General features: G+C 41.2%; 1 protein-coding gene across 7 annotated transcripts in view; it reads right to left on the bottom strand.

Moving 5' to 3' along the window:
- Nucleotides 1-25,466, bottom strand: part of AGBL1 (AGBL carboxypeptidase 1) — a 958,763-nt gene that overhangs the window by 887,576 nt on the left and 45,721 nt on the right. For all 7 annotated transcript variants that reach the window (XR_009541841.1, XM_060156164.1, XM_060156157.1 and 4 more), the window contains exons 2-3: nucleotides 2,758-2,821; nucleotides 977-1,123 (exon numbers count right to left, since the gene is read on the bottom strand). Coding sequence is in view for 6 of the 7 variants with exons in the window: in XM_060156164.1 (XP_060012147.1) it covers nucleotides 977-1,123; nucleotides 2,758-2,821 (211 nt within the window). In the remaining variant the exon portion in view is untranslated. The remainder of the gene's footprint in view (nucleotides 1-976; nucleotides 1,124-2,757; nucleotides 2,822-25,466) is intronic.

Genomic DNA, 25,466 nt, shown 5'->3' with positions numbered 1-25,466 from the left:
GTGCCCAGGCTTTTTCAAATGTGCTCCAAAAATTTCTAGGGTTGTAGGGAGGTGTTTCAGTCTTCTACGAGGAAAGAGAAATGGATGTGCGGCATAAGTGGAAAGAATTCTAGACCCCTATCTTCTCTTCAACCAAGGAAGCTCCACTTCTATGTGACATATTGTAGTGAGTTGAAAACCGTGCCCCAAAATTCATGTCTGCCTGGAACCTCAGAATGTTATCATATTTGGAAATACAGTCTTTGCAGACTTAATTACTTAAGATAAGATCATACAGATTTGGATGGGCCCTCAATCCAATGGCCAATATCCTTATAAGAGGAGAGGACACAAAGAAAGACACAAGAGTAGAAGGCCATGTGAAGATGGATGCAGAAATTGGAGTGATATGTCTATAAGCCAAGAAACACCAAGGATTGCTGGAAATTACCAGAATCTAGGAGAGAGGCATGTAAGAGATTCTCCCTCAGAGCCTCCAGAAGGAACCAATCTTGCTAACCTCTTAATTTCAGACTTTTGGCCTCCAGAACTGTGAGAAAATAAATTTCTGTTGTTTTAAGCCATCCAGTTTGTGGTAATTCATTACGGCAGCCCTAGGAAATTAATGCATTTACATAACGAACCTCCATATAAGATGTTATTTGAAGAAATGTTCCATTTATTTTTAAAGTGATTGAAAACCTCCTTGGAGTATCTCCCCTCTGTCCCCCATATGCCTCATGCCCCATGTAGTCCATGCCTGCTCTGGGTCCTGTCCTAAGCACCTAAGTACCTTGGATTTGCTGACATCTACAAACCTCTCCTGGACCCTCACCTTCCAGGTGAGGCTGGGGCTGGTCCTGTCATCACCACCAAGGTGTCTATACCTCCCTGTTGCTCCTCCCTGTACTACCCCAAAAAAGCTTCCCAAATTGCTCTCATGATAACATCCCCAGATGCCCTTTCAGTCATCTTTGGGTCCGAGGGGTATGGGTACCTCGTAGGCCAACTTTGGCCAGCAGCCGGAAGAGGGGCAAGAGGATATCATAGTCTGGAGAAGCCGTCCTGGCTGTGTCCACCAGGGTCTGCAGAAGGGCTTCGCTACCACCCTTGCTGATCACGTAGCAAATCCTCCGGTCTGTGCCTGAGAGGGAAAGCAGAGGAGTGCTGAGCCTCAAATAACTACCCTCATTTCCTTGGAACAGAAAGCAGACCCCACAGCTAGAGACAGAACAAGGATTGGTTCATTTCACCCCAGAAACGAAAACTGTGGAGTTCTTGAAGCAACTTGTGTAAAGTTGTGCTATTAGGTAAGGGGCCAGGGTTGTGGGGTGGGGATGGGGTGTGAAATGGAGAAATAATGGAATATTTCAGAACTTGCAGCAGCTGTAATAAGCGGAGCCTAAAATCTACTTTCCTGAGAATCTATTAAGTCTCAGTGTATCTGTGCACTTGTGTTGCATGTATAGAAATATGCATATAGGCTTATGTACAATCATATACTTAATTAAAGAGGGATCAGTATCCCCTCAGCTATACGTTTCAATCATCTACAAGAGGGTTTGGTTTGATAGCTTATCTGGAATAATTTCATGGATGGTGTTAATGATTATTTGGTGCTGACCTTCAGTAACAGATGTGCCGTAAATATGGAAACAACCAGAATAATCCCTTGAGAAACAAACATCTAATCATACGTCTAGGGAGTTTCAAGAGTGTCTGGGGCTAGGGTAAGGTATATTGGTCTTTCTACCTAAGAATAGTTTTAAACATCTTGCCCCAGGACAAGCTCAAAAGCAGTGATTACATTTCAACTTGGAAGGGGACCCACGTGACTCTCTATGCACTTGGACAAAGGTGGCCAACAGGGTGGGAGATTATTAGCAAAGAAGACCCTCTGATTTTTCATCCTCTACTAAAGGGGCAATAATCAGTACCTATTTCAGAAGGAGAACTCCAAGGTTTCATTCTAAGAGTTCCAGACACCACTGGACAAATTGAAGGCAGAACTACCACAGAGGACAAATGGTCTTCACCTACAGAGGGTACCTCGGGCAGAAGAAGGGAAGCCACCCTGCTATTGGAGGGCAGCACAGCCTATAGAAAAAACTCAGTATGAGTGGACCCTTCCTCCTGAATCTGTAATCTGAGGGTTTGTGGCTTTGGAGCGACATTCACTTCGGTATTGTCTGTTTGGTGATAATACGTCTTTCTAATGCAATGTGACTGGCTACACAGAAGTGAAAACTGAGTAAACGTTGGAATGTCCAAGAAGCTGTGTTTTCCAAGACCCTCACATGGAAATGAGCTAATAGAGGCGTGCCCCAGTTAACTCAGTTGATGCCAATATAGTCACCTCTGTCATCTTATCTCTGAAAATGTACTGGCTGACCACTCTGCTAAGTCCAGCTCCTGCCTCATCTTCCTGTCTCCACTGGACATATGAAGGGAGCTGCCAATACCTGGCTCTCTAAATGGGCCACGATGAGGGAAGCAGGGGAGGCAACAGGTCGAATTGCTGAGGGCTGGAGGTCCTTGTCCCCAGAAATGAAGTATCATAGAATCACCACCAAGAGTCTAATTCCCTCCTAAGTTTGGATCACCATAGGGTGAGTGACAAGACTGAAGAGCCCAAAGTACAACCATCCCATGGTGATTCCGTCTCTCACAGAAAACTTGAGCTGGAGCAAACCCCCAGGCTACACAGGTCCCTGGGAGACACCACAGCTGCATGCCTCCTTGTCCACCATATAAGGGATGAGGGCATGGCTTACTCACCAACGGAAAGCAGATCTCCGAGGACCTGGAGGATGGTCAGGGTGGACTCCCTGTCAGAGGAGCTCTGCAATGAAAGCACAGGCAGCCATTTTTAAGAAGGAAGGTGAGGGTGCAGCCACTATGGAGAACAGTATGGAGGTTCCTTAAGGTTACCATATGATCCAGCGATCCCACTCCTGGGCATATATCCAGAAAAGATGAAAACTCTAATTTGAAAAGATACATGCACCTGAATGTTCATTACAGCACTATTTACAATAGCCAGGACATGGAAGCAACCTAAATGTCCAGATGAATGGATAAGGAAGATGTGGTATATATATACAATGGAATATTACTCAGCCATAAAAAAGAATGAAATAATGCCATTTGCAGCAACATGGATGGGCCTAGAGATTATCATGCTAAGTGAAGTAAGTCTGACAGAGAAAGAAATATATCATATGATATAACTTATATCTAAGTTATATCATAAAATCTAAAAAAAATTATTCAAGTGAACTTATTTACAAAACAGAAATAGACTCGCAGACATAGAAAACAAACTTATGGTTACCAAAGGGGAAAGGTGGGGGAGAAAGATAAATTGGGAGTTTGGGATTGACATGTACACACTACTATATATAAAATAGGTAATCAACAAGGACCAACTGTATAACACAGGGAACTGTACTTAATATTCTGTAATAACCTAAATGGGAAAAGAATTTGAAAAAGAATACATATATGTATAACTGAATCACTTTGCTGTACACCTGAAACTAACACAACATTGTAAATCAACTATACTCCAATATAAAATAAAAATTAAAAAAAAGAAGGCAAAAGAAAGGAGGTGGCAAGGTCAGGGTACACATGGGAATGGCAGGGCTGTGTTTCCTTTTACTGAGAAAGACTTCCTGCCATAGGAGATGGTTGAAGGGTTGTTCCTTAAATAATGACTATGAGGGGACTCACTGAGTTAAGGTCTCAGAGGTTCTGCCACCATATTTAGACTTCAGGATCCTTCTTTGGGGACCCATATTTTTAATAACATCAGCAAGATGGGCAAGAGAATAAACATTGATAATTTATGCAGAAACAGCAAATGAAAGGGGCTTTGTGGGCCAAGTTAGCATAGTTCTCACTTATTTCAGGAGGCTTGGACTATTAGATGCAGGGCAAACAGCAGAAACCAAAACCCACTAAAATGTTCCGATGGAAAGAATTCCCTGACTGACAAGGATGAATTTTTATTTTCTCAAGAGACACCTAGGGTAGCACCAAATCACATGATATAGATGCTCTATGGGATGCTTGCAACGCTTGATACTCTCTACCCTTTGTTATACACAAGAGGACGCTGAGATTCAGAGGGAGGGAGGATTATTCAAATCTTCTGTGGTGACCCACAGAGAAAACCCCAAAGTTACAGCCCAGGTTCCCAAAAAATCAGGCCAGTGTTTGTTGTGCTGTAATATGCTAATTTTCTAGATCACAAGAACTTATTTATCTACTAGTTGCAAGTTTGTACCCATAAATAACACCTCTCCAAATCCCCTACTCCAGCCCCTGGTAACCATCATTCTACTCTCTGTTTTTGCAAGTTCAGCTTTTTTAGATTTCATGTATCAGTAATATCATATAGTATTCATCTTTATCTGACTTATCTCACTGCACCTAATGCCTTCAGGATCCATCGGTGTTGTTGCAAATGGCAGGATATGCTTTTTATCATGGCTGGATAATATTCCATTGTATGTATATGCATCTTCTTTACCTCTTCATCTGTTGAGTGCACTTAGGTTGCTTCCATATCTTGGCTATTATGAAAAATGCTGTGGTGAATATGGGTGTGCAGAATTCTCTTCCAGACACTGCTTTCAATTCCTTTGTATATATAGCCAGGAGTCCTACCTTACACCACTCACAAAAATTAACTTGAAATAGATCAAAGGATTTTTTTTGTTTGTTTGTTTAGTTTTGGGTCCCACTGCATGTGGGATCCTAGTTCCCCAACCAGGGATCGAACCCACAGCCCCTGCATTGGAAGTGTAAAATCTTAACCACTGGACCTCAAGGGAAGTCCCAGATCAAAGATTTAAATCTAAGACTTGAAACCATAAAACTCCTAGAAGGGAGGAGACCTTCAAGATGGTGGAGAAGTAAGATGTGGAGATCACCTTCCTCCCCACAAATACATCAGAAATACGTCTACATGTGGAACAACTCCTACAGAACACCTACTGAATGCTGGCAGAAGACCTCACTTCACAAAAGGCAAGAGACTCCCCACGTACCTGGGTAGGGAAAAAGAAAAAAGAATAAACAGAGACAAAAGGATAGGGACGGGACCTGCACCAGTGGGAGGGAGCTGTGAAGGAGGAAAGGTTTCTACACACTAGGAAGCCCCTTCGCGGGTGGAGACTGCGGGTGGCGGAAGGGGAAGCTTCGGAGCCGCGGAGGACAGCGCAGCAATAGGGGCGCAGAGGGCAAAGCGAAGAGATTCCCGCACAGAGGATCAGGGCCAGCCGGCACTCACCAGCCCGAGAGGCTTGTCTGCTCACCTGCCGGGGCGGACGGGGGCTGGGAGCTGAGGCTCGGGCTTCAGAGGTCAGACCCCAAGAAGAGGACTGGGGTTGGCTGCGTGAACACAGCCTGAAGGGGGCTAGTGCACCACAGAAAACTGGGAGGGAGTCCGGGAAAAAGTCTGGAACTGCCTAAGAGGCAAGAGACCATTGTTTCATGGTGTGAAAGGAGAGGGGATTCAGAGCACTGCCTAAACAAACTCCAGAGATAGACGTGAGCTGAGGCTTTCAGCACGGACCCCAGAGACGGGCATGAAATGCTAAGGCTGCTACTGCAGCCACCAAGAAGCCTGTGTGTGAGCACAGGTCACTATCCACACCTCTCCTCCCGGGAACCTGTGCAGCCCACCACTGCCAGGGTCCCGTAATCCAGGGACAACTTCCCCGGGAGAATACACAGCGCGCCTCAGGCTATTGCAATGTTATGCCGGCTTCTGCCATCACAGGCTCACCCCACATTCGTACCCCTTCCTCCCCCCGGCCTGAGTGAGCCAGAACCCCCTAATTGGCTGCTACTTTAACCCCATCCTGTCTGAGTGAAGAATAGATGCCGTCACGCGACCTACAAGTAGGGGCCAGGCCAAATCCAAAGCTGAACCCCAGGAGCTGTACAAACAAAGAGAAAGGGAAATCTCTCCCAGCAGCCTTAGGAGCCGAGGGTTAAATCCCCACAATCAACTTGATGTACCCTTCATCTCTAGAATACCTGAAGAGACAATGTATCATCCCAAAATTGAGGTGGTGGACTTTGGGAGCAACTGTATACTTGGGGTTTGCTTTCTGCATCTAATTTGATTTTGGTTTTATGTTTATCTTAGTTTAGTATTTAGAGTTTATTATCATTGGTAGATTTGTTTATTGATTTCTTTGCTCTCTTATTTTTTTACATAGATATATATTGGTTTTTCCTTTTTCTATTTTTGTGAGTGTGTATGTGTATCCTTTCTGTGATTTTGCCTGTATAGCTTTGCTTTTACCATTTGTCCTAGGGTTTTGTCTGTCCATTTTTTTTTTAGTACAGTTTTTGGCACTTATTATCATTGGTGGATTTGTTTTTTGCTTCGGTTGCTCTTTTCTTTCTTTACTTTTTCATTAATTTTTAAGTTTTTAATTTTTAATAATTTTTAATTTCAATAACTTTATTTTATTATATCTTATTTTTTTCTTTCTTCCCTTCTTTTTTTTAATCCCTTTTTTCCTCAGCTGTGTGACTGACAGGGTCTTGGTGCTCTGGACAGGTGTCAGGCCTGTGCCTCTGAGTGGGAGAGCCAAGTTCAGGACACTGGTCCACCAGAGACCTCCTGGCTACACGTAATATCAAACGGCAAAAGCTCCCCCAGAGATCTCCATCTCAATGCTAAAACCCAGCTCCAGCCAATGACCAGCAACCTACAGTGCTGGACACCCTATGCCAAACAACTAGCAAGACAGGAACACAACCCCACCCATTAGCAGAGAGGCTGCCTAAAATCATAATAAGGTCACAGACACCCCAAAACACACCACTGGATATGGTCCTACCACCAGAAAGACAAGATCCAGTGTCATTCAACAGAAAACAGGCACCAGTCCCCTCCACCAGGAAGCCTGCCCAACCCACTGAACTAACCTTAGCCACTGGGGACAGACATCAAAAAACAATGGGAACTATGAACCTGCAGCCTGCGAAAAGGAGACCCCAAACACAGTAAGTTAGCAAAATGAGAGGAAAGAGAAATACACAGCGGATGGAGGAGCAAGGTAAAAACCCAGCAGACCTAACAAATGAAGAGGAAATAGGCAGTCTACCTGAAAAAGAATTCAGAGTAATGACAGTAAAGATGATCCAAAATCTTGGAAATAGAATGGAGAAAATACAAGAAACATTTAACAAGGACCTGGAAGAACTGAAGAGCAAACAAACAATGATGAACAACATAATAAATGATATTAAACATTCTCTACAAGGAATCAATAGCAGAATAACTGAAGCAGAAGAATGGATAAGTGACCTGAAAGACAAAATGTCTCAGAGACATCTGGGACAACATTAAAATCACCAACATTCAAATTATACAGGTCCCAGAGGAAGAAGAGAAAAAGAAAGGAACTGAGAAAATATTTGAAAAGATTATAGTTGAAAACTTCCCTAATATGGGAAAGGAAATAGTCAATCAACTCCAGGAAGCACAGAGAGTCCCATACAGGATAAATCCAAAGAGAAACACACCAAGACACATATTAATCAAACTATCAAAAATCAAATCAAAGAAAAAATATTAAAAGGAGCAAGGGAAAAACAACAAATAATATACAAGGGAATCCACATAAGGTTAACAGCTGATCTTTCAGTAGAAACTCTGCAAGCCAGAAGGGAGTCGCAGGACATATTTAAAGTGATGAAAGGGAAAAATCTACAACCTAGATTACTCTACCAGTGAGGATCTCATTCAGATTCAATGGAGAAGTTAAAACCTTTACAGACAAGCAAGAGCTAAGAGAATTAAGCACCACCAAACCAGCTTTACAACAAACGATAAAGGAACTTCTCTAAGCAGGAAACACAAGAGAAGGAAAAGACCTACAATAACAACCCAAAACAATTAAGAACTTGGTAATAGGAACATACATATCAATAACTACCTTAAATGTAAATGGATTAAATGCTCCAAACAAAAGACACAGACTGGCTGAATGGATACAAAAACAAGACCCATATACATGCTGTCTACAAGAGACCCATATCAGATCTAGGGACACATACAGACTAAAAGTGAGGGGATGGAAAAAGATATATCATACAAATAGAAATCAAAAGGAAGCTGGAGTAGCAACACTCATATCAGACTAAATAGACTTTAAAATAAAGACTATTACATGAGACAAAGAAGGACACTACATAATGATCAAGGGGTCAATCCAAGAAGAAGATATAACAATTGTAAATATTTATGAACCCAATATAGGAGCACCTCAAAACATAAGGCAAATGCTAACAGCCACTAAAGGGGAAATCAACAGTAACACAATCATACTAGGGGATTTTAACACCCCACTTTCACCAATGGACAGATCATCCAAAATGAAAATAAATAAGGAAACACAAGCTTTATATAATACATTAAACAAGATGAACTTAATTGATATTTATAGCACATTCAATCCAAAAACAGCAGATTACACTTTCTTCTCAAGTGTGCACAGAACATTCTCCACGATAGATCATATCTTGGATCACAAGTCAAGCCTCAGTAAATTTAAGAAAATTGAAATCATATCAAGCATCTTTTCTGACTACAATGCTATGAGACTAGATATCAGTTACATGAAAAAACCTAAAAAATACAAACCCATGGAGGCTAAACAATACACTACTAAATAACCAAGAGATCACTGAAGAAATCAAAGAGGAAATCAAAAAATCTCTAGAAAAAAATGACAATGAAAACCCGATGATGCTAAACCTATGGGATGCAGCAAGTGCAGTTCTAAGCTGGCAGTTTATAGCAATACAATCCTACCTTAAGAAACAAGAAACATCTCAAATAAACAACCTAACCTTACACCTAAAGCAATTAGAGAAAGAACAAAACAACCTCAAATTTAGCAAAAGGAAAGAAATCATAAAGTTCAGATCAGAAATAAATGAAAAAGAAATGAAGGAAACAACAGCAAAGATCAAAAAAACTAAAAGCTGGTTCTTTAAGAACATAAACAAATTTGATAAACCATTAGCCAGACTCATCAAGAAAAAAAGGGAGAAGACTCAAATCAATACAGTAAGAAATGAAAAAGAAGTAACAATTGACACTGCAGAAATACAAAGGATCATGAGAGATTACTACAAATAACTATATGCCAGTAAAATGGACAACCTGGAAGAAATGGAAAAATTCTTAGAAAAGCACAAACTTCTGAGACTGTACCAGGAAGAAACAGAATATGTGAACAGAGCAATCACAAGCACTGAAATTGAGACTGATTAAAAATCTTCCAACAAACAAAAGTGCAGGACTAGACTGCTTCACAGGCAAATTCTATCAAACAATTAGAGAAGAGCTCACACCTATCCTTCTCAAACTCTTACAAAATATAGCAGAGGGAGGAACTCTCTCAAACTCATTCTACGAGGCCACCATCCCCCTGATACCAAAACCAGACAAAGTTGTCACAAAGAAAGAAAACTATAGGCCAATATCACTGATGAACATAGATGCAAAAATCATCAACAAAATACTAGCAAACAGAATCCAACAGCACATTAAAAGGATCATAATCATACACCATGATCAAGCAGGGTTTATCCCAGGAGTGCAAGAATTCTTCAATATATGAAAATCAATCAATGTGATAAACCATATTAACAAATGAAGGAGAAAAACCATATGATAATCTCAATAGATGCAGAAAAATATATTGACAAAATTCGATACCCATTTATGGTAAAAACCCTCCAGAAAGTAAGCATAAAGGGAACTTACCTCATCATAATAAAGGCCATATACGACAAACCCACAGCCAACATCACTCTCAATGGTGAAAAACTGAAACCATTTCCTCTAAGATCAGGAACAAGACAAGGTTCCCCACTCTCACCACTATTACTCAACATAGGTTTGGAAGTTTTAACCACAGCAATCATAGAAGAAAAAGAAATAAAAGGAATCGAAATCAGAAAAGAAGTAGAGTTGTCACTGTTTGCAGATGACATGGTACTATACATAGAGAATCCTAAAGATGCTACCAGAAAACTACTAGAGCTAATCAATGAATCTGGTAAAGTAGCAGGATACAAAACTAATGCACAGAAATCTCTTGCATTCCTATACCCTAATGATGAAAATTCTGAAAGAGAAATTAAGGAAACACTCCCATAACCATTGCAACAAAAAGAATAAAATACTTAGGAATAAACCTAACTAAGGAGACAAAAGACCTGTATGCAGAAAACTGTAAGACACTGATGAAAGAAATTAAAGATGATACAAACAGATTGAGAGATATACCATGTTCTTGGATTGGAAAAATCAACATTGGGAAAATGACTATAGTACTCAAAGCAATCTACAGATTCAATGCAATCCCTATCAACCTACCAATGACATTTTTCACAGAACTAGAACAAAGAATTTCACAATTTGTATGGAAACACAAAAGACCCTGAATAGCCAAAGCAATCTTGAGAACGAAAAACGGAGCTAGAGGAGTCAGGCTCCCTGACTTCACACTATACTACAAAGCTACAGTAATCAAGACAGTATGGTACTGGCACAAAAACAGAAATATAGATCAATGGAACAGGATAGAAAGCCCAGAGATAAATCCACGCACATATGGTCACCTTATCTTTGATAAAGGGGGCAGGAATGTACAGTGGAGAAAGGACAGCCTCTTCAATAAGTGGTGCTGGGAAAACTGGACAGCTACAAGTAAAAGAATGAAATTAGAACACTCCCTAACACCATACACAAAAATAAGCTCAAAATGGATTAAAGACCTAAATGTAAGGCCAGACACTATAAAACTCTTAGAGGAAAACATAGGCAGAACACTCTATGACATAAATCACAGCAAGATCCTTTTGACCCACTTGTTAGCGAAAGGGAAATAAAAACAAAAATAAACAAATTGGACCTAATGAAACCTAAAAGCTTTTGCACAGCAAAGGAAACCATAAACAAGACCAAAAGACAACCCTCAGAATGGGAGAAAATATTTGTAAATGAAGCAACTGACAAAGGATTAATCTCCAAAATTTACAAGCAGCTCATGCAGCTCAATATCAGAAAAACAAATCCAATCCAAAAATAGGCAGAAGACCTAAACAGACATTTCTCTAAAATGATATACAGATTGCCAACGAACACTTGAAAAGATGCTCAACATCACTAATCGTTAGAGAAATGTAAATCAAAACTGCAACGAGGTATCACCTCACACCAGTCAGAATGGCCATCATCAGAAAATCTACAAACAATAAATCCTGTAGAGTGTGTGGAGAAAAGGGAAACCTCTTGCCCTGTTGGTGGGAATGTAAATTAAGACAGCTAGTATGGAGGTTTCTTAAAAAACTAAAAATAGAACTACCATACGACCCAGCAATCCCACTACTGGGCATATACCCTGAGAAAACCATAATTGACCAAGAGTCAGCTACCACTATGTTCATCGAAGCTCTATTTACAATAGCCAGGACATGAAAGCAACCTAAGTGTCCACTGACAGATGAATGGATAAAGAAGATGTGGTATATATATACAATGGAATATTACTCAGCTATAAAAAACAACTGAAATTGAGTTATTTGTAGTGAGGTGGATGGACCTAGAGTCTGTCATACAGAATGAAGTAAGTGAGAAAGAGAAAAACAAATACCGTATGCTGACACATATATATGGAATCTAAAAAGGAAAAAAAAACGTTCTCAAAAACCTAGGATCAGGACAGGAATAAAGATGCAGACATAGAAAATGGACGTGAGGACATGGGGAGGGAGAAGGGTAAGCTGGGATGAAGTGAGAGAGTGGCATGGACATATATACACGACCAAATGTAAAACAGAAAGCTAGTGGGAAGCAGGCACATAGCACAGGGAGATCAGTTCAGTGCTTTGTGACCACCTAGATGGGTGGGATAGGGAGGGTGAGATTGAGACACAAGAGAGAGGAGATATGGGGATGTATGTGTATGTATAGCTGATTCACTTTGTTATACAACAGAAACTAACACACCATTGTAAAGCAATTATACTCCAATAAAAATGTTAAAAAAATAATAATTCCTAGAAGAAATTACAGGGAAAATATCCCCGACATTAGTCTTGGCAACGATTTCTTTGGTAAGACATCAAACGCACTGTCAACAAAAACTAAAATAAACAAGTGAGACTACATTAAACTGAAGAGGTTTTGCACAGCAAGAGAAAGAATCAACAGATTGAAAAGGCAACAGAATGGGAGGAAATATTCACAAACCATATGGCTGATAAGGGACTAATATCCAAAATATATTAATAATTCATACAACTCAATAACAAAAAAGGCAAATAATTTGATTAAAAATGGGCAACAGACCTGAATAGACATTTTCTAAAGAAGACATACAAATGGCCAATAGTTATATGAAAAGGTGCTCAACATCACTAATCATCAGGGAAATGCAAATCACAACCACAGTGAGATACAACCTCACACCTGCTACATGGCTTTTATCAAAAAGACAAGAGATAACAAATGTTGGCAAAGATGTGGAGAAAAAGGAACGCTAATATGCTATTTTTTTAGATATGTTATTTAAGCCAAAGCTTTCTTTTAAATCTTCCCATAAGTAAGTGTCACGTTCCTCATCACCTTCAAAGACCTCAATAACTCCCCATGACATATAGGATAAAGTCATGACTCTATCATGATAGAGTTGATAGTTTTGATGGGGTTTCCAAAGCTTCCCATGATCTTTTCTTGGTTATCGCTCCAGCTTCATTATTCATTACAACAACCCTGCACAAATACATGCTTCAGCAACATGAAATTACTTATAATTTCCTGCTCAAACCATGTAATTTCTTGCCTCTGTACTTTTGATCATGCTAGCCCCTTTTCCTGAAGCCTAGTCGATGCCAACTCATCCTTCAAGTGCACCATGACTCCCATAAGATTCCATTCCCACCCACAAGGCTGGGTTTGGAGTCTGCTTTGTCTCCACATCATTCTGTGCCATTCTGACAGCATCCATACCACATGGCATTGGCAGCAGGGTACAATCTTGCTTCCCACCCCACCCTCACTAGACATTAATCCTTAAAGAAAGGCCCAATTATTGTGTATATTGTATTCCCAGCACCTGGAACTGGGGCTGTTCCAGAGAAAAGTGTGCAATAAATATTTTTCAGAATCGAACCAAAATGAACCATAAAGGACTCCAAGGAGCCATGAAGTCCAACACCACATCCCTAGGCAGAGTGGTGCTTATACTTTCTTCAGTTCCAGGCTTAAGACCCTCCAAGAAGTCACACTTTAAAACCCTAGCAAAGGCCAGGGCTAGGGTGAGGCAAGTGAGACACTAGCTTGGGCACAAATTTTTTAATTTAAAATGCAGTAATTAAGATAATAGTGTAATGCTATATTTTTACACATCAAATAAGGCCAAAAAAATCCATGATGAACAAAATACCAAAATCTAAACACTTTAACTCATCTTCCAGGTGTGATGAGACATCTGGGGATCCCTAGGAACTTGATGTCTATACTTATCCAGGAAAAGACTTGGGTTTGCTCTGAGAGCTTCTCCACTGGGAGCCGTGGCCTAACGAGGGCAGGCTCAGCATATACTTTTCTGGTGCCTCCCATCACAGCTGCACCGGACACTAAGAGAAGGCACATTCTTTGAGTCCCCAAGTCTGAGCCACCCTCCAGCAAATGTCATCCCTAGCTGTGCACCATGTCAGTGCTCCCCGCCCCTCCTTCGTCTCGCAAAATCTGGGAACAGGAACCAAGGAGCAGGGCAGCAACGGATCTATCATCCTGGGGAGTTTGCTAGCCTTAGGTTCTGGTACCAATTCCAATTTCCAGAGCATCAACAAACAATGCTCTGGACACCATCTGGGTGTCCTACAATTCAACTCCATTCTGACACTACCTACCCAGAGATAACATCAGAGTCCACTGGTAAAGGGTTCAGTCCTGCAAGATTGCCCTCCCCCATTTCAGACTCCAGTGGCAAATCTGGATTGTTACCTGTCCTTCTGACCAACTAACTCATTATATAGTAGAGGTTCCAATGATCCCCTCTAACTCAGGTTCTTACCTGTACTCCGATCGACTGGCTATAAATTAAAGATTCCCACAACCGACCTCCTCCTTAGGTTTGATTAGTTTGTTAAAGCCACTCACTGTACTCAGAGAAACATTTCACTTTCTGGATTTCCAGTTTATTATAAAATAATATAACTCAGGAACAGCCAGATGTAAGAGGTGCACAGGGCAAGGTATGGGGACTGGGCACAGAGTTTCCATGCCCTCTCCAGGAGCACCACTCTCCCAGCACCTCCACTTGTTCACCAACCTGGAAGCCCTCTAAACCCCATCCTTGGAGTTTTCATGGAGGTTTCTTTACATAGTCTATAGATTCAACTTCTGGGTCTTCTACCTACCCTGGAGGTGAGGGGGACTTGGGGTGTGCTGGGGAGCCAGGGGATCAGACTGAAAGTCCCAACCATCTAATCACATGGTTGGTTCTCCTGGCAACTAGCTCCCACCCTTAGGTGTGGTCCAAAAGTCAACTCATTAACTTAACAAAAGACAACTTTATTGCTCTCATCACTTAGGACATTCCAAGGGTTTGAGGAGCTCTGTGCCAGAAACAGGAGGAAGACCAAATATATATTTCTTACTATAAATCACAATATCACAGCAGGACTCCAGCCCTTTGAAAATGGACCCAAGGATGGCTCACAGAAGAAAACAAAGTCCCTGGAATGGTGTCCCTGGTCAGCACTGATGTTTCTGGATCCATCTGCAGGATCCCCCATAACTGCTCTTCTTTCTGAGAAGAGAGAGGGGGATAAGCGATAAAAGCAAGGCTGCGCAATATTGTGTAACTTGTTAAATGCAGGATTCCTTAGTTAATTGTGAATAATGAGCAAGGAAAGGGAAAATCAGAGAGGAAACAGAGAGATGAGAAAGAAGGAAAGAAAAAAGGGAGAGAGAAAAACCAATAAAGTAGAAACTGATTGAAGAGGGGTGAAAGATACACATTTAATTTCCTTTCATTCAATTATTCATGCATTCATCCTGCAAACGTTCATTGGAAATCATCTATGTTCCAGTCACCAGGCTGGGAAACAAACTGATGGAAACAATCTGTCTTCATGGGGCTCCAGGCCTGGCTGAGGTGAACAGCTGGCAGACAGTTAGGACCCAGGATGGTTAAGGACTGTGATAAAGGTAAGCATCGATGCTAGAAGAATCAAGGGAAGGAGCATTTAACCCAGCCAGGTCCATGAGTGATAAATCTGGGAAACCAGGCAGAAGGGGGGTGGGAGGAGTGTTCCAGCTGTGTTACAGCCCTGTATACTCAGAGAGAAGCATGATGGAGCATGGCGACCTTAGGGGATGAAATTACTTCCAGCATGAAGCAGATGGTGAAGGGAATTGTGAACGTCTGTGGGCAAGGACTAGGTTTACTCATCTCTGCATTCCCATCTCCTAAGGTGTAATAGATAATCAGTATATTTTATTGGATTAATTTATCCAGCTAAGGAATTGCCTGCTTTTAGTACAATGCCCACTAATGCTCCCTGAGAACAAGCACTGTCTTCTAGGCTTCTGTTATACCTGCCAGCAGGGATATAGATCTGGGCATACAGAATGTACTAAATCACTGCCCCTAAATTGGTTTGACCTGTGGCCAACACAGTTGGCTGCACACACACGAGCTGTTCCTCTGTAATTGCTTCCCAGAAAACCCCATTTGTTTCAAGCACAGGGCAGCAGTGTGCTGATGGAAGATGAACCTTCTACTCTCCCCAGCCCAGGAAATGGGTCTCAGTTAACCTCCTCTATGTCTTTCTCCTTTTCCTACAACTGGTTTAGAGGTGAGGATGAGCCCAGATCTGGATACGGAAACTCAAGTACAAGTTGGCTGAGAGATTCCAGGGAAGATTTTCCTCCAGAATTTTAAAAAGGAAAACATTAAAAACAAAAACAAAGCAACAAACCAAAACCTCTATTTCCTCATTTGGGACATTGCTGAATGAGGACGTGACCCTGGGTCACTGGTGACATTGTTAAGCCATCGAACCAACTCTATAAAACCACCTCCCTGTAGACTTTCAGATACATGAAATAGTAAATATCCTTACTTATAAAAGCTATTTTCAGTCGGGTAGTTTGTCACAAAGAGGGAGAAAAGAAAAATTTACACCTCTACTTGCCCTCTTCCCAAGCATTAGAATCTTAATAAACAGGAAAGAAATTGATTTCACAAACTTTAGGGCCAGCCCACCTAGAGAATCCTGCCATTCTGTCAGCACTAAGAGACGGTACCGTCATACAGATGTCGAGTTCATAATGTTCTCACTCAGCTCTGAGCCAGAATGGATCAGCACAACATTTTATTTCTTTAAATAAAAATCATGGCTATCAGTGGAGGAAAAAAAATGTTCCACAAAATCTCAACTGGCATTAATATATGCACTGCTATATTTACCAACAAATATTTTACACTATTTAGAAGAATAACACAAAGCCATTATCTCACCCGCAGTAATAATAAATGAGCAATTAAAGAAGGCAGGATGTGACGTGCCTCAATTTTCTTTTAAAGATTCTTTTAAATGAATCACTGAGTAATCCCCTGTTGTTTAAGACTTTCCTGTAAAAAAATGTGTCTGCCTAAGCTTTCAGGGAGAGGCAGGTCGCTGGAAGAACAAACAGTGTCTTTCACAGTCTGTGGGGTTTTGAACTGCAATTTTCTCAAATACTGTTTTGAATTTGTTGCTCCCTTGCTTTGAAATCTTTGTCTCCCTGTTGCCTTCCTCCTCCTGACTCCCCGTGAAGGTGTAAGACCCTTCACATCACTCAACCTTCGGAGGCTCATCTCCATCCACCCTCCCGACCCCAGTACCAAGCATGCTGACCACACAGGACCAGTCACCATGCCCCAAGTCCATCATGGGTTCCTATGCCTTCAAAGTTTTGCTCACGTTGCTTCCACTGCTGGAGTATTATTTCTCCTCCCTCTTCCTTAGCCCATGAAACCTACTTATATTTCAATTCCAAGCTCAAGTTCTCTTTCTTTATAGTCTTCCCAAATAACCTGCCTTCCTAGCACCCATTACCCAAAACTTCCACATGTCTGCATACACTGGGCACTGCATAACTCCAGGGGGTGCCATTCTCAGGGACTATCACATAATCAGTGCCCTCTAAAGTGATGCGATGCAGTGGCCCAGTTTCTCCAAGAACAGAATTATTTGCTCTAAACATTTGATTTCCCACAATCCACTTTGCACATACTTTTATTAGAATTCTTACTAGATCCTGGTTATTCTCTTGCCTCTCTGTTTTGGTTGTCTATGGCAGGGTAACAAACCACCCCAACACCTAATGGCTTAAAACAACAGCCTTTTTATTATATCTCTTGATTTTGTGGATAGGGAATTTGGGCAGGGCTTAGCTGGGAGATTCTTCTACTTTCCATGGTGTCAACTAAGGCCACTGGGTGGCGCCCAGCTGGCAAATGGAACAACTGGTTCGGAGGATCTATGATGGTTTCACTTGCATGTCTGATATCTTGGCAAAGATGGTGTCTCCCTGGCAGGCTGAAGGACTGAGCTCACCATGGACTGTTGATCAGAATGCCTTCATGTGGCCTTTCCAGTATGACAGTCATAAGGTACTTGGACTTCTTACATGTCAGATCAAGCATTCCAAGAGAACTGGGTGGAAGTTGCAAGGCCTCTTTTGACTTTACCTCAGAAGTCCAGTCATCACCTCTGCTGCATTCTATTGGTTAATCAGGTCACCGATGATAGCCCAGATTCAAGTGGAGGGAATTAATCTCTATCTCTCAATTGGAGGAGTAGAAAAGAATTTGCAGCCATTTTTAATCTTCCGTACTCCCTTTAGACTGTGAGCTCCTCTACAGCAAGTATTTTGTCTTGTTCCCCTTGGTATCCCCAGATCCTAGCATGGCATCTTGCACAAAGGAGGCATTCGGTAAACATTCTGAATGGTATAAAATGGGATGAGATGGAATGGAATGGAAACTTAATATGTAATCTGCCAGAGTCTCGCTATCTAATTCTCTTCGATGACAGGATTTACCCTCCAAGTATATTCCAGTGAGAACATTGTTACAGAAGTTTACAAGGTATGCAGCTCGAATTTTCTACCAATCCAGCAACGGAGCAAGCATGTATAGTGTGCCTATTATGTGCCAAGCACTGTGTTAATAAATAAGGAACATCAATAGCATCCCAGACTTAAAGTGGAGGAAGAAAAAGCATCCTGTGTCCCTCGCCCAGTTTTCTCAAGTCTAGGCCCAATTTTACTGAACAGGCAGAAAAAAAAATTCCATCCCTACCCCATTTTGTGTAACACCCTGATATCACAGAAATAGAGTGCTTACACTCTGCTAATCTGTTCCCACAGAGGAAAGAACAAGCGCATGAAATTTTAATTCTTGGTCTCTAAAGAATAAAGACAGAATCTCTTCCAAATGCATGAGCCAGGAGCCCAGGACACAGCTCATAGCCCAAGAAAACCATATTGCCAAAAATAAATTTGTTCTTCAGTTGTGCGGTTTGAACACTCTCTAGAAATGGCCCATTGGCTAAAGAAAAGACATTATTAAATTTGGAGTTGGTAACGAATGACAAAACGGGGTTCTAATCACAAACTTCAATGACTAAAAATGGTTATTCTACCAAAAACGGTGACCAACAGCTCTCTGTCTTCACACAAGAGGAAATAGGCAGAGGCTGAATCATTAGAAATTTAGTTTAGGTAGAAGGAAAAACTTCCTGTCAGTGTTGAGAGGGGTTCAAAAGAGAGAGGTGTTTTAAAAGAGTATGGACCGAAATACCTATGAATGAAGTGAAATAAGATTTGTTTCAATATGATGGAGGTTGGGCTGGAAATAATGGGGCATATAAATAAGGTTTGCCATAATTACAGAAGCTGGGTGATGTGGTTTTATAATATTACAAGATAAAATAAACATTACAGAACATTACAAAATAAAATAAAATGGTATGTACTGTAATGTTTTCTGTCTTAGATGGAACCTTAAGAATAAGCAATCCCACTAGGATCTTTCCTCATGGTTCTTGGGCCCCAGAATTTGACAAATGCCCCAGTCATAGATTGGGTCTTACATAATTAATTGTTAAGAATACCAATACTCTTCCTTTTACCCAGGATTCAGGGTAAAAGGGTATTCATGGTCCAGCATGAGGTAAAGTTAGAATGTGGTCCATTTTTTATTCATTTGGCAAATACTGTTGAGTAGTTTCTGTGTACCAGGCACTGTGTTAGGTGCCAGGAATATCATGGGTAGCATAAATATACACAGTCCCTGTCCTCATGAAACTTTCAGGCTAGTTAGAAATGCAGATATCGAAATAGTCACCCAAGGGAATGTAAACTTGCAAGTGGGGATAAGTGCCCAGGTTTATTGCACCACATGACCATAAAATAAGGTTATTTGACATGAATCAGAAAAGGATTCCCTTAAGAAGTAACACTTAAGCCAAGAGCGGAAGAATAAGCAAGCATTAACTAGAAGCAGATTGGAGGGAAGAATGCTCAGGACAAAACAGGGCAAAGGAGAGTAGTATACAGTCGTATGGCTGGTAGAAACATGGCAAAGGTGAGGGAGATAAAGAAGGCCAGTGAAGCTGCGGTAGAGAAAGGGAGGGGGATGTACTCTTAAAGGATGTACTTTTAATTCAGATAGACCTTGGTTACCATAACCTCTGTACAACTTAATTTCTTCCCCACATTATTGGACTAATCACTGTACCCAGCTCATGGGTACAATTGGGTTGGAAACACCATAATGGATGTAAAACGCTTAGCTCTCTGCCCAGGTCACAATAAATGTTCAATAGGCTGTTGGTAAATAAATATTGCCATGACCATGCTTAACGAATGGTGAATAAGAATAGATCTGAAGGTCTTTAGAAATGCATCTTCCTGGATAAATTTTCCACCCAGATCACGATGGTCCTAATTTAGCAGGATGCTCTTAAAGAAGAGGGAAGGGCTTCCCTGGTGGCGCAGTGGTTGAGAGTCTGCCTGCCGATGCAGGGGACACGGGTTCGTGCCCCGGTCCGGGAAGATCCCACATGCCGCGGAGCGGCTGGGCCCGTCAGCCATGGCCGCTGAGCCTGCGCATCCGGAGCCTGTGCTCCGCAACAGGAGAGGCCACAACAGTGAGAGGCCCGCGTACCACAAAAAAAAGAAGAGGGAAAAATAACCAAAACTTATGAAAATGGTGAGGTTGTGTCCTCTGGGCAGAGACAGTTTGGAGTCCTTTGTCAATGCCCAGCACACTTGTTGCCACTTGGTAAATAGCAAAGACTCTGAGTCATAATAATAATGACAGCAATCAACAGCATCACATACTTGAGATGTTCTCTGATTTCTTTTAAATGGCGTTCATTGGAAAGAAGACTGTCTCTATTTCTGGGAAGGCTGTGAGTCTCTCCAAATCACAGTTGACAAATGACAGCACAAAACTTGCAGGTTAGAATTAAGGATTACTGAAAAGAAGTGCCAAACTGTTTTCAACTTTTCTGAATGAATTCTAAACACAGCTAGTAAATAACACTTCCAGGTGTCTGCCACCCAAGGTTCAGTACCAACGCTGAGGACGTGAGTTGCTGCCTTCCTGTTCAATCAGCAGCTGCCACTCACTGTCTTGATCCTCTCTGAATGCATCAACCTCCAAAACACACGGGGAAGATTAAAAGCACTGGGTCAGGGAGGCTCCATCCTGCCTCTGCAAGGCCACTGAACCAAGCAGTTTCCAAAAACGCTAAGAAGATGCCCTTTTCGAGGTCAATCACCCAGCTAATTCTTAGCCAGCTGGTCTAAAGCACAATCATGAAGCAAGAAAAGTTTGACTCTGGTGTCCTCGTGTCTCCCATTTCAGGGACCCCATCATCTCATGGCCTTGCTCCACCACTTGGGTTCTCTCTAATCTAGTAGGTAAGGACCTTCCCCGACCCACTCTGAAAAGCTGCTTTTCAGAGATCTTCTGTGCAGTTTGAAAATTAAGAACCAGACATCGGATTATGAATTGACATCCCACGTAGGTCATAATACTATGAATATTACCATTGAGTACCCACTTTGTTTCAGATATCACTTGCTTAATCCTCATAACTACCTTGCAATTTTTTTTGATACCATCATCTGTCTTGTGACGTTTATTTATATTTATTTGGGTTTTTTTTCCTGGCCCTGCCTCATGGCATGCGAGATTTTAGTTCCCCCGATCAGGGATTGAACCCGTGCCCCCTGCAGTCCTGCAGTGGCAGCTCACAGTCCTAACCACTGGACCGCCAGGGAATTCCTCGAAACCATCTTGCAATTTTGATTTCATTATTTCTATTGTCCTGGTGAGGAGATTGAGGCCAAAACAAGTTGAATGGTTTGCTTGAGAGTAAAATAACCTTTCTTCGTATTTTCTGAATTGAGTTTTGAAAGCTAGTAAGTTTGAAAAAAAATTTTAGAACATTCTGAAGTCACTAAATTAATGCTTCTTTAGTGAAAACTCTCTGATTCTAGAAAACAGACTGACAATTTTAAAATATGTCTGCAAATGCTTTATCACACATACTAAGAGGTGGAATCTATGGCCCATATCCTTGAATTTTGGCCAAGTGACTCTCATTACCAAATGGACTGTAGCAGAAGTGACACTGCTTAACTTCCAAGGACAGGCCTTAAAAAGTGATGCAGTACCTAGGCCACTGGGATCTTGGCTCTGGACCCCTGACCCACCATGTGAAAGTACTGACTACTCTAAGGCAGCCATGATGTAAGGAAGCCCAGACCGTGTGGAAGGACCTACATGATACTCTGGCAGACAGCTTCCATTCAGCAGTCAGCTACATTGGGATCACTCAGCATCAGCTGTGAACCATAACAGCAAGAAATCTTGGATGTCCAGACTGGTTGAATCTTCAGATAATTGCAGCCCCAGTCAACTTCCAATGCAACACACAACAGACACCAAGCAAGAGCTACCCTTACAGTCCTTTCCAAATTGTGAGAAAAATTAAATGTTTGTTTTAAGCCACTAGGACTGGAATCATTTGTTACACAGCAATAGTAACTGAAATGCAAACCAATTTCAAAAGTAGATCAATAAAAAGCAATGAAAATTTGATTTCTAAAAACTGAATTTGAAATGTATAACAGTTTTAAAAAAGGATCTAGACCTTCTAAATTGCAAAACATCACAAAGATTTTACAAGCTTCTTTCACTGATTTTTGCAAGACACTACATGATAGCAGAGAAAACATCAGACTTGGAGGAGTAGTAAACCTACTTCTAACCTAATTTTTCCATTATGACTTTAAATAAATTATTCACCTTCTCTGGCCTTTACTTGCTTTCCTCATGCTTCAACTAAGAGAACAAGAAGAGATGATTTCTCAGGTTCCTTCCAACTTTATGATCCTGTGGCATTCAATGATGTCAGACTGGAGCGAATAGAAGATCCTCATGCTAAGAGGTTAACTTTCTAATTTTGGCCTTGTGGGCCAAGAGTGGCTGCTTAAAGGTGGGTCAGACTCTGAAAATGAGGGATGAGAGAGAGAGAGATGGTATCTGTTCATTTGCTGGAAACACACCCAAGAGTCTCATAGGACAGATGTGCCCTTGGAGACCTAAGATAGGGCATGATGCTCTTCCAAAGACATCCCCCAGGATTCAGAATAATCCAGAGAGGCATGTAAAAGAGGCCAGTGTTAACTTCAGGTCAACGATCCCTGCTCTTGCCCTCACCACGTGACCTCTCCTCCCCTCTGTGAACTTAAGACAGTGCTATGCCATTTTAAAAGAACAGCTCTACGTTTGGCATTTTTCCCAGGAAGGAGTAATTCTTTACCTTTCAGTTCACAGATGTCGACCTCTGGGACATGAAGATATCCCAACATTTAACTTCCAATTTCACAATTTTCTTTTAATGCCTTTCTGTCCATCCTGCCCACTCTCTCTCAAAACCTTCCACTCTGCCAACTATCTTCTCAAAAGGATCTTTCAGTGAATTAGTTTACACTAAGGCAGGGTTTCTCAGACTCAGTACTATTGATACTTGGGGCCAGATAATTATTTGTTGAGGTGGGGTGGGAGTGCTGTCTTGTGCACTGTAGGATATTTAACAGTATCCCTGGTTTCTATCCAGTGGATGCCAGTGCGTAGCCCACCCTGCTCCCCAGTTGTGAAAACTGAACAACACTGCCAAATTCAAAATTGGCACTGGTCAAGAACCACTATACTAATGAATTAATGACTAATTCCTATGTAACACGGTATCCCTCCCAGCGTATCTAATGAGAATAATGACATAAACCAAAGGAATAAATATTTCCTTGTTTCAGGGATCAGTGAAAAGCCAAGTCAGAGAGAGTTTTGGGGGCCTGGATACTTTCAGTCATCCCACAAATTACTTCTCCCAGACAACTGTTTACTTTCTTCTTTCATTTAAAGCCAGCACTAGATTTCTGGATCAGACATATGATCAATCAGGTTCACACATACGTGTGCGGACACACATGATTAAATAGCCAACTAGTTGAATTTAGCAGACTTCATCCTACAGTGATTTCCACCAACTATTCAACTGCTTGAAAATAAATCAACCAACCAAGAATTAAAATAAAGGTGTGGCTTTAGTCTAGCATGGGACATTACATCTGTTTTTGAATGATTATTAATTACTATCCCTCTAGAGTCACTGGTTCTGTTATATTGAAAGAGAACATCCAGCACATTCTAGAAGGTAATGAATAAGATTCCTTCTTTGTTTTATTTCCAATATTCTCCCTGATTTGCCCATGGTTGGCTCAGTTATTGAAAGCAGTGAGTTAACATAATTGGAAGATATGTATTGGGTGGCCACTCCATGTCAGGGATGCAGCTGTAAACAAGCCAATAAGGTCTCAATTCTCACAGATCTCTCAGACTACGAAGTGTTTGCTTAACTAAAGTTTGGTAATAGTAAGATTAGTAGACATAATGGTTATATGCCCCAGTTCCTTTCATTCTGCTGCATAAGTATAAATTACTTCCCCAGCTCTAGTAAATGAGCTCTTTTGGCTTAAAAAGAAAGATAAGAAAAAGGCATATGGATGAGTTAGCATAAACTATATAGAAACTTCCTGCCTCCGTCAATAAAATAAGGCACAAACCTGTAAGTTTGGATTATAAGGAGGGTTTGGGGAACCACTACATGGAGAGGGGCAACTGCATTTCAGAGATTAATTCTCTGCTCGTGGGTATTCACCTTCCTCCCAAGCTGCTAGGACAGCATATTCCAGAATCAGGACATAAACTTTGCACATGACTCCAGCTGTTGTGTTAATAGGAGAAGAAGTAGGTTTGGTAGATGGCTAGTGTGGCTCTGACATAGTGTAGTCTCCTCATTCTCCATTTAGGATTTCCCAAGAGGTATGATCTCTCACCATGCATGCCCTTGGCTGGCCTCATGCTGGGGGATGCCATGTTCCCTCCACTATGTCTAGACTTGCTAAACTATAGGCCAAAGTAAGCAAGACCAGGAGGCACTGGATTTATCATCCTGCCATCTAAGGCAATTTTCCAATTCTTATTTCCTGTATGAGGACCCACCCCATTCATGAAAGATTTACTCTGGCATCTTTCAGGAAGAACCAAAATTTCAAGCTCAATAATAAGCATATTATTATATAAGAAAAAACACAAAAAGGAACAAGAAGGAGTCAGTATGTCCCACAACCTACGGTCAAGGTTGAAAACACAAAGCCCTTATATTTCTGGGTGAGTTACCTCATATAAAATAGTCATCAATAGCTAAGTGCAAAAATACCAAGGGTTAAACATTAAGAATTCCTATAGGTCTTTCCTTATTTGAAGGCTGGATTGCTGGTGAGCACCTAAGAATATGCCTGTCAATACTCAGCTTTAAGTTTCTATGAAAAGCAATTACTCATCCTGTCTGAATATCATACCCTCTTGATCTCATGAGGCACTTCTCAGAAGTATTTCAAGCCACGTCATGAGCCTGTTGGACCAGCTGGCCCATAATGAACACCTCTGAGGAACCTCAACTGTGATTTCCATCCTAGTAATTCTCATCTTCAAAGCAAAATGCTTCCAACCAAATATATCCAGGAATCTCAGTGCTATATGGGCAACTGCAATGGGAATTTGTTACAGGATCTGTTATATTAATTATAACCACAATGCAACTGCTAAACAAAAAGTAGTTTGGAAATAAATTAGTCATCCTATTTATCTTTCCAAATACTCTATAGCTTCATTTCCAGGACCCCCAAAGACCAAACAATTAATACCCTATTTTACATCTGCATTCCTATTACAGATCCTGTTGATCTCTTCTCTGGTGAATGAAGGTGTTCAAAATGGAATCATCATTAGGTAACATGT

The sequence above is a fragment of the Lagenorhynchus albirostris genome, chromosome 1 (genome assembly GCF_949774975.1).
Source record: "Lagenorhynchus albirostris chromosome 1, mLagAlb1.1, whole genome shotgun sequence".
NCBI lineage: Eukaryota > Metazoa > Chordata > Mammalia > Artiodactyla > Delphinidae > Lagenorhynchus > Lagenorhynchus albirostris.
This window is presented reverse-complemented; position numbering and strand designations above follow the sequence as displayed.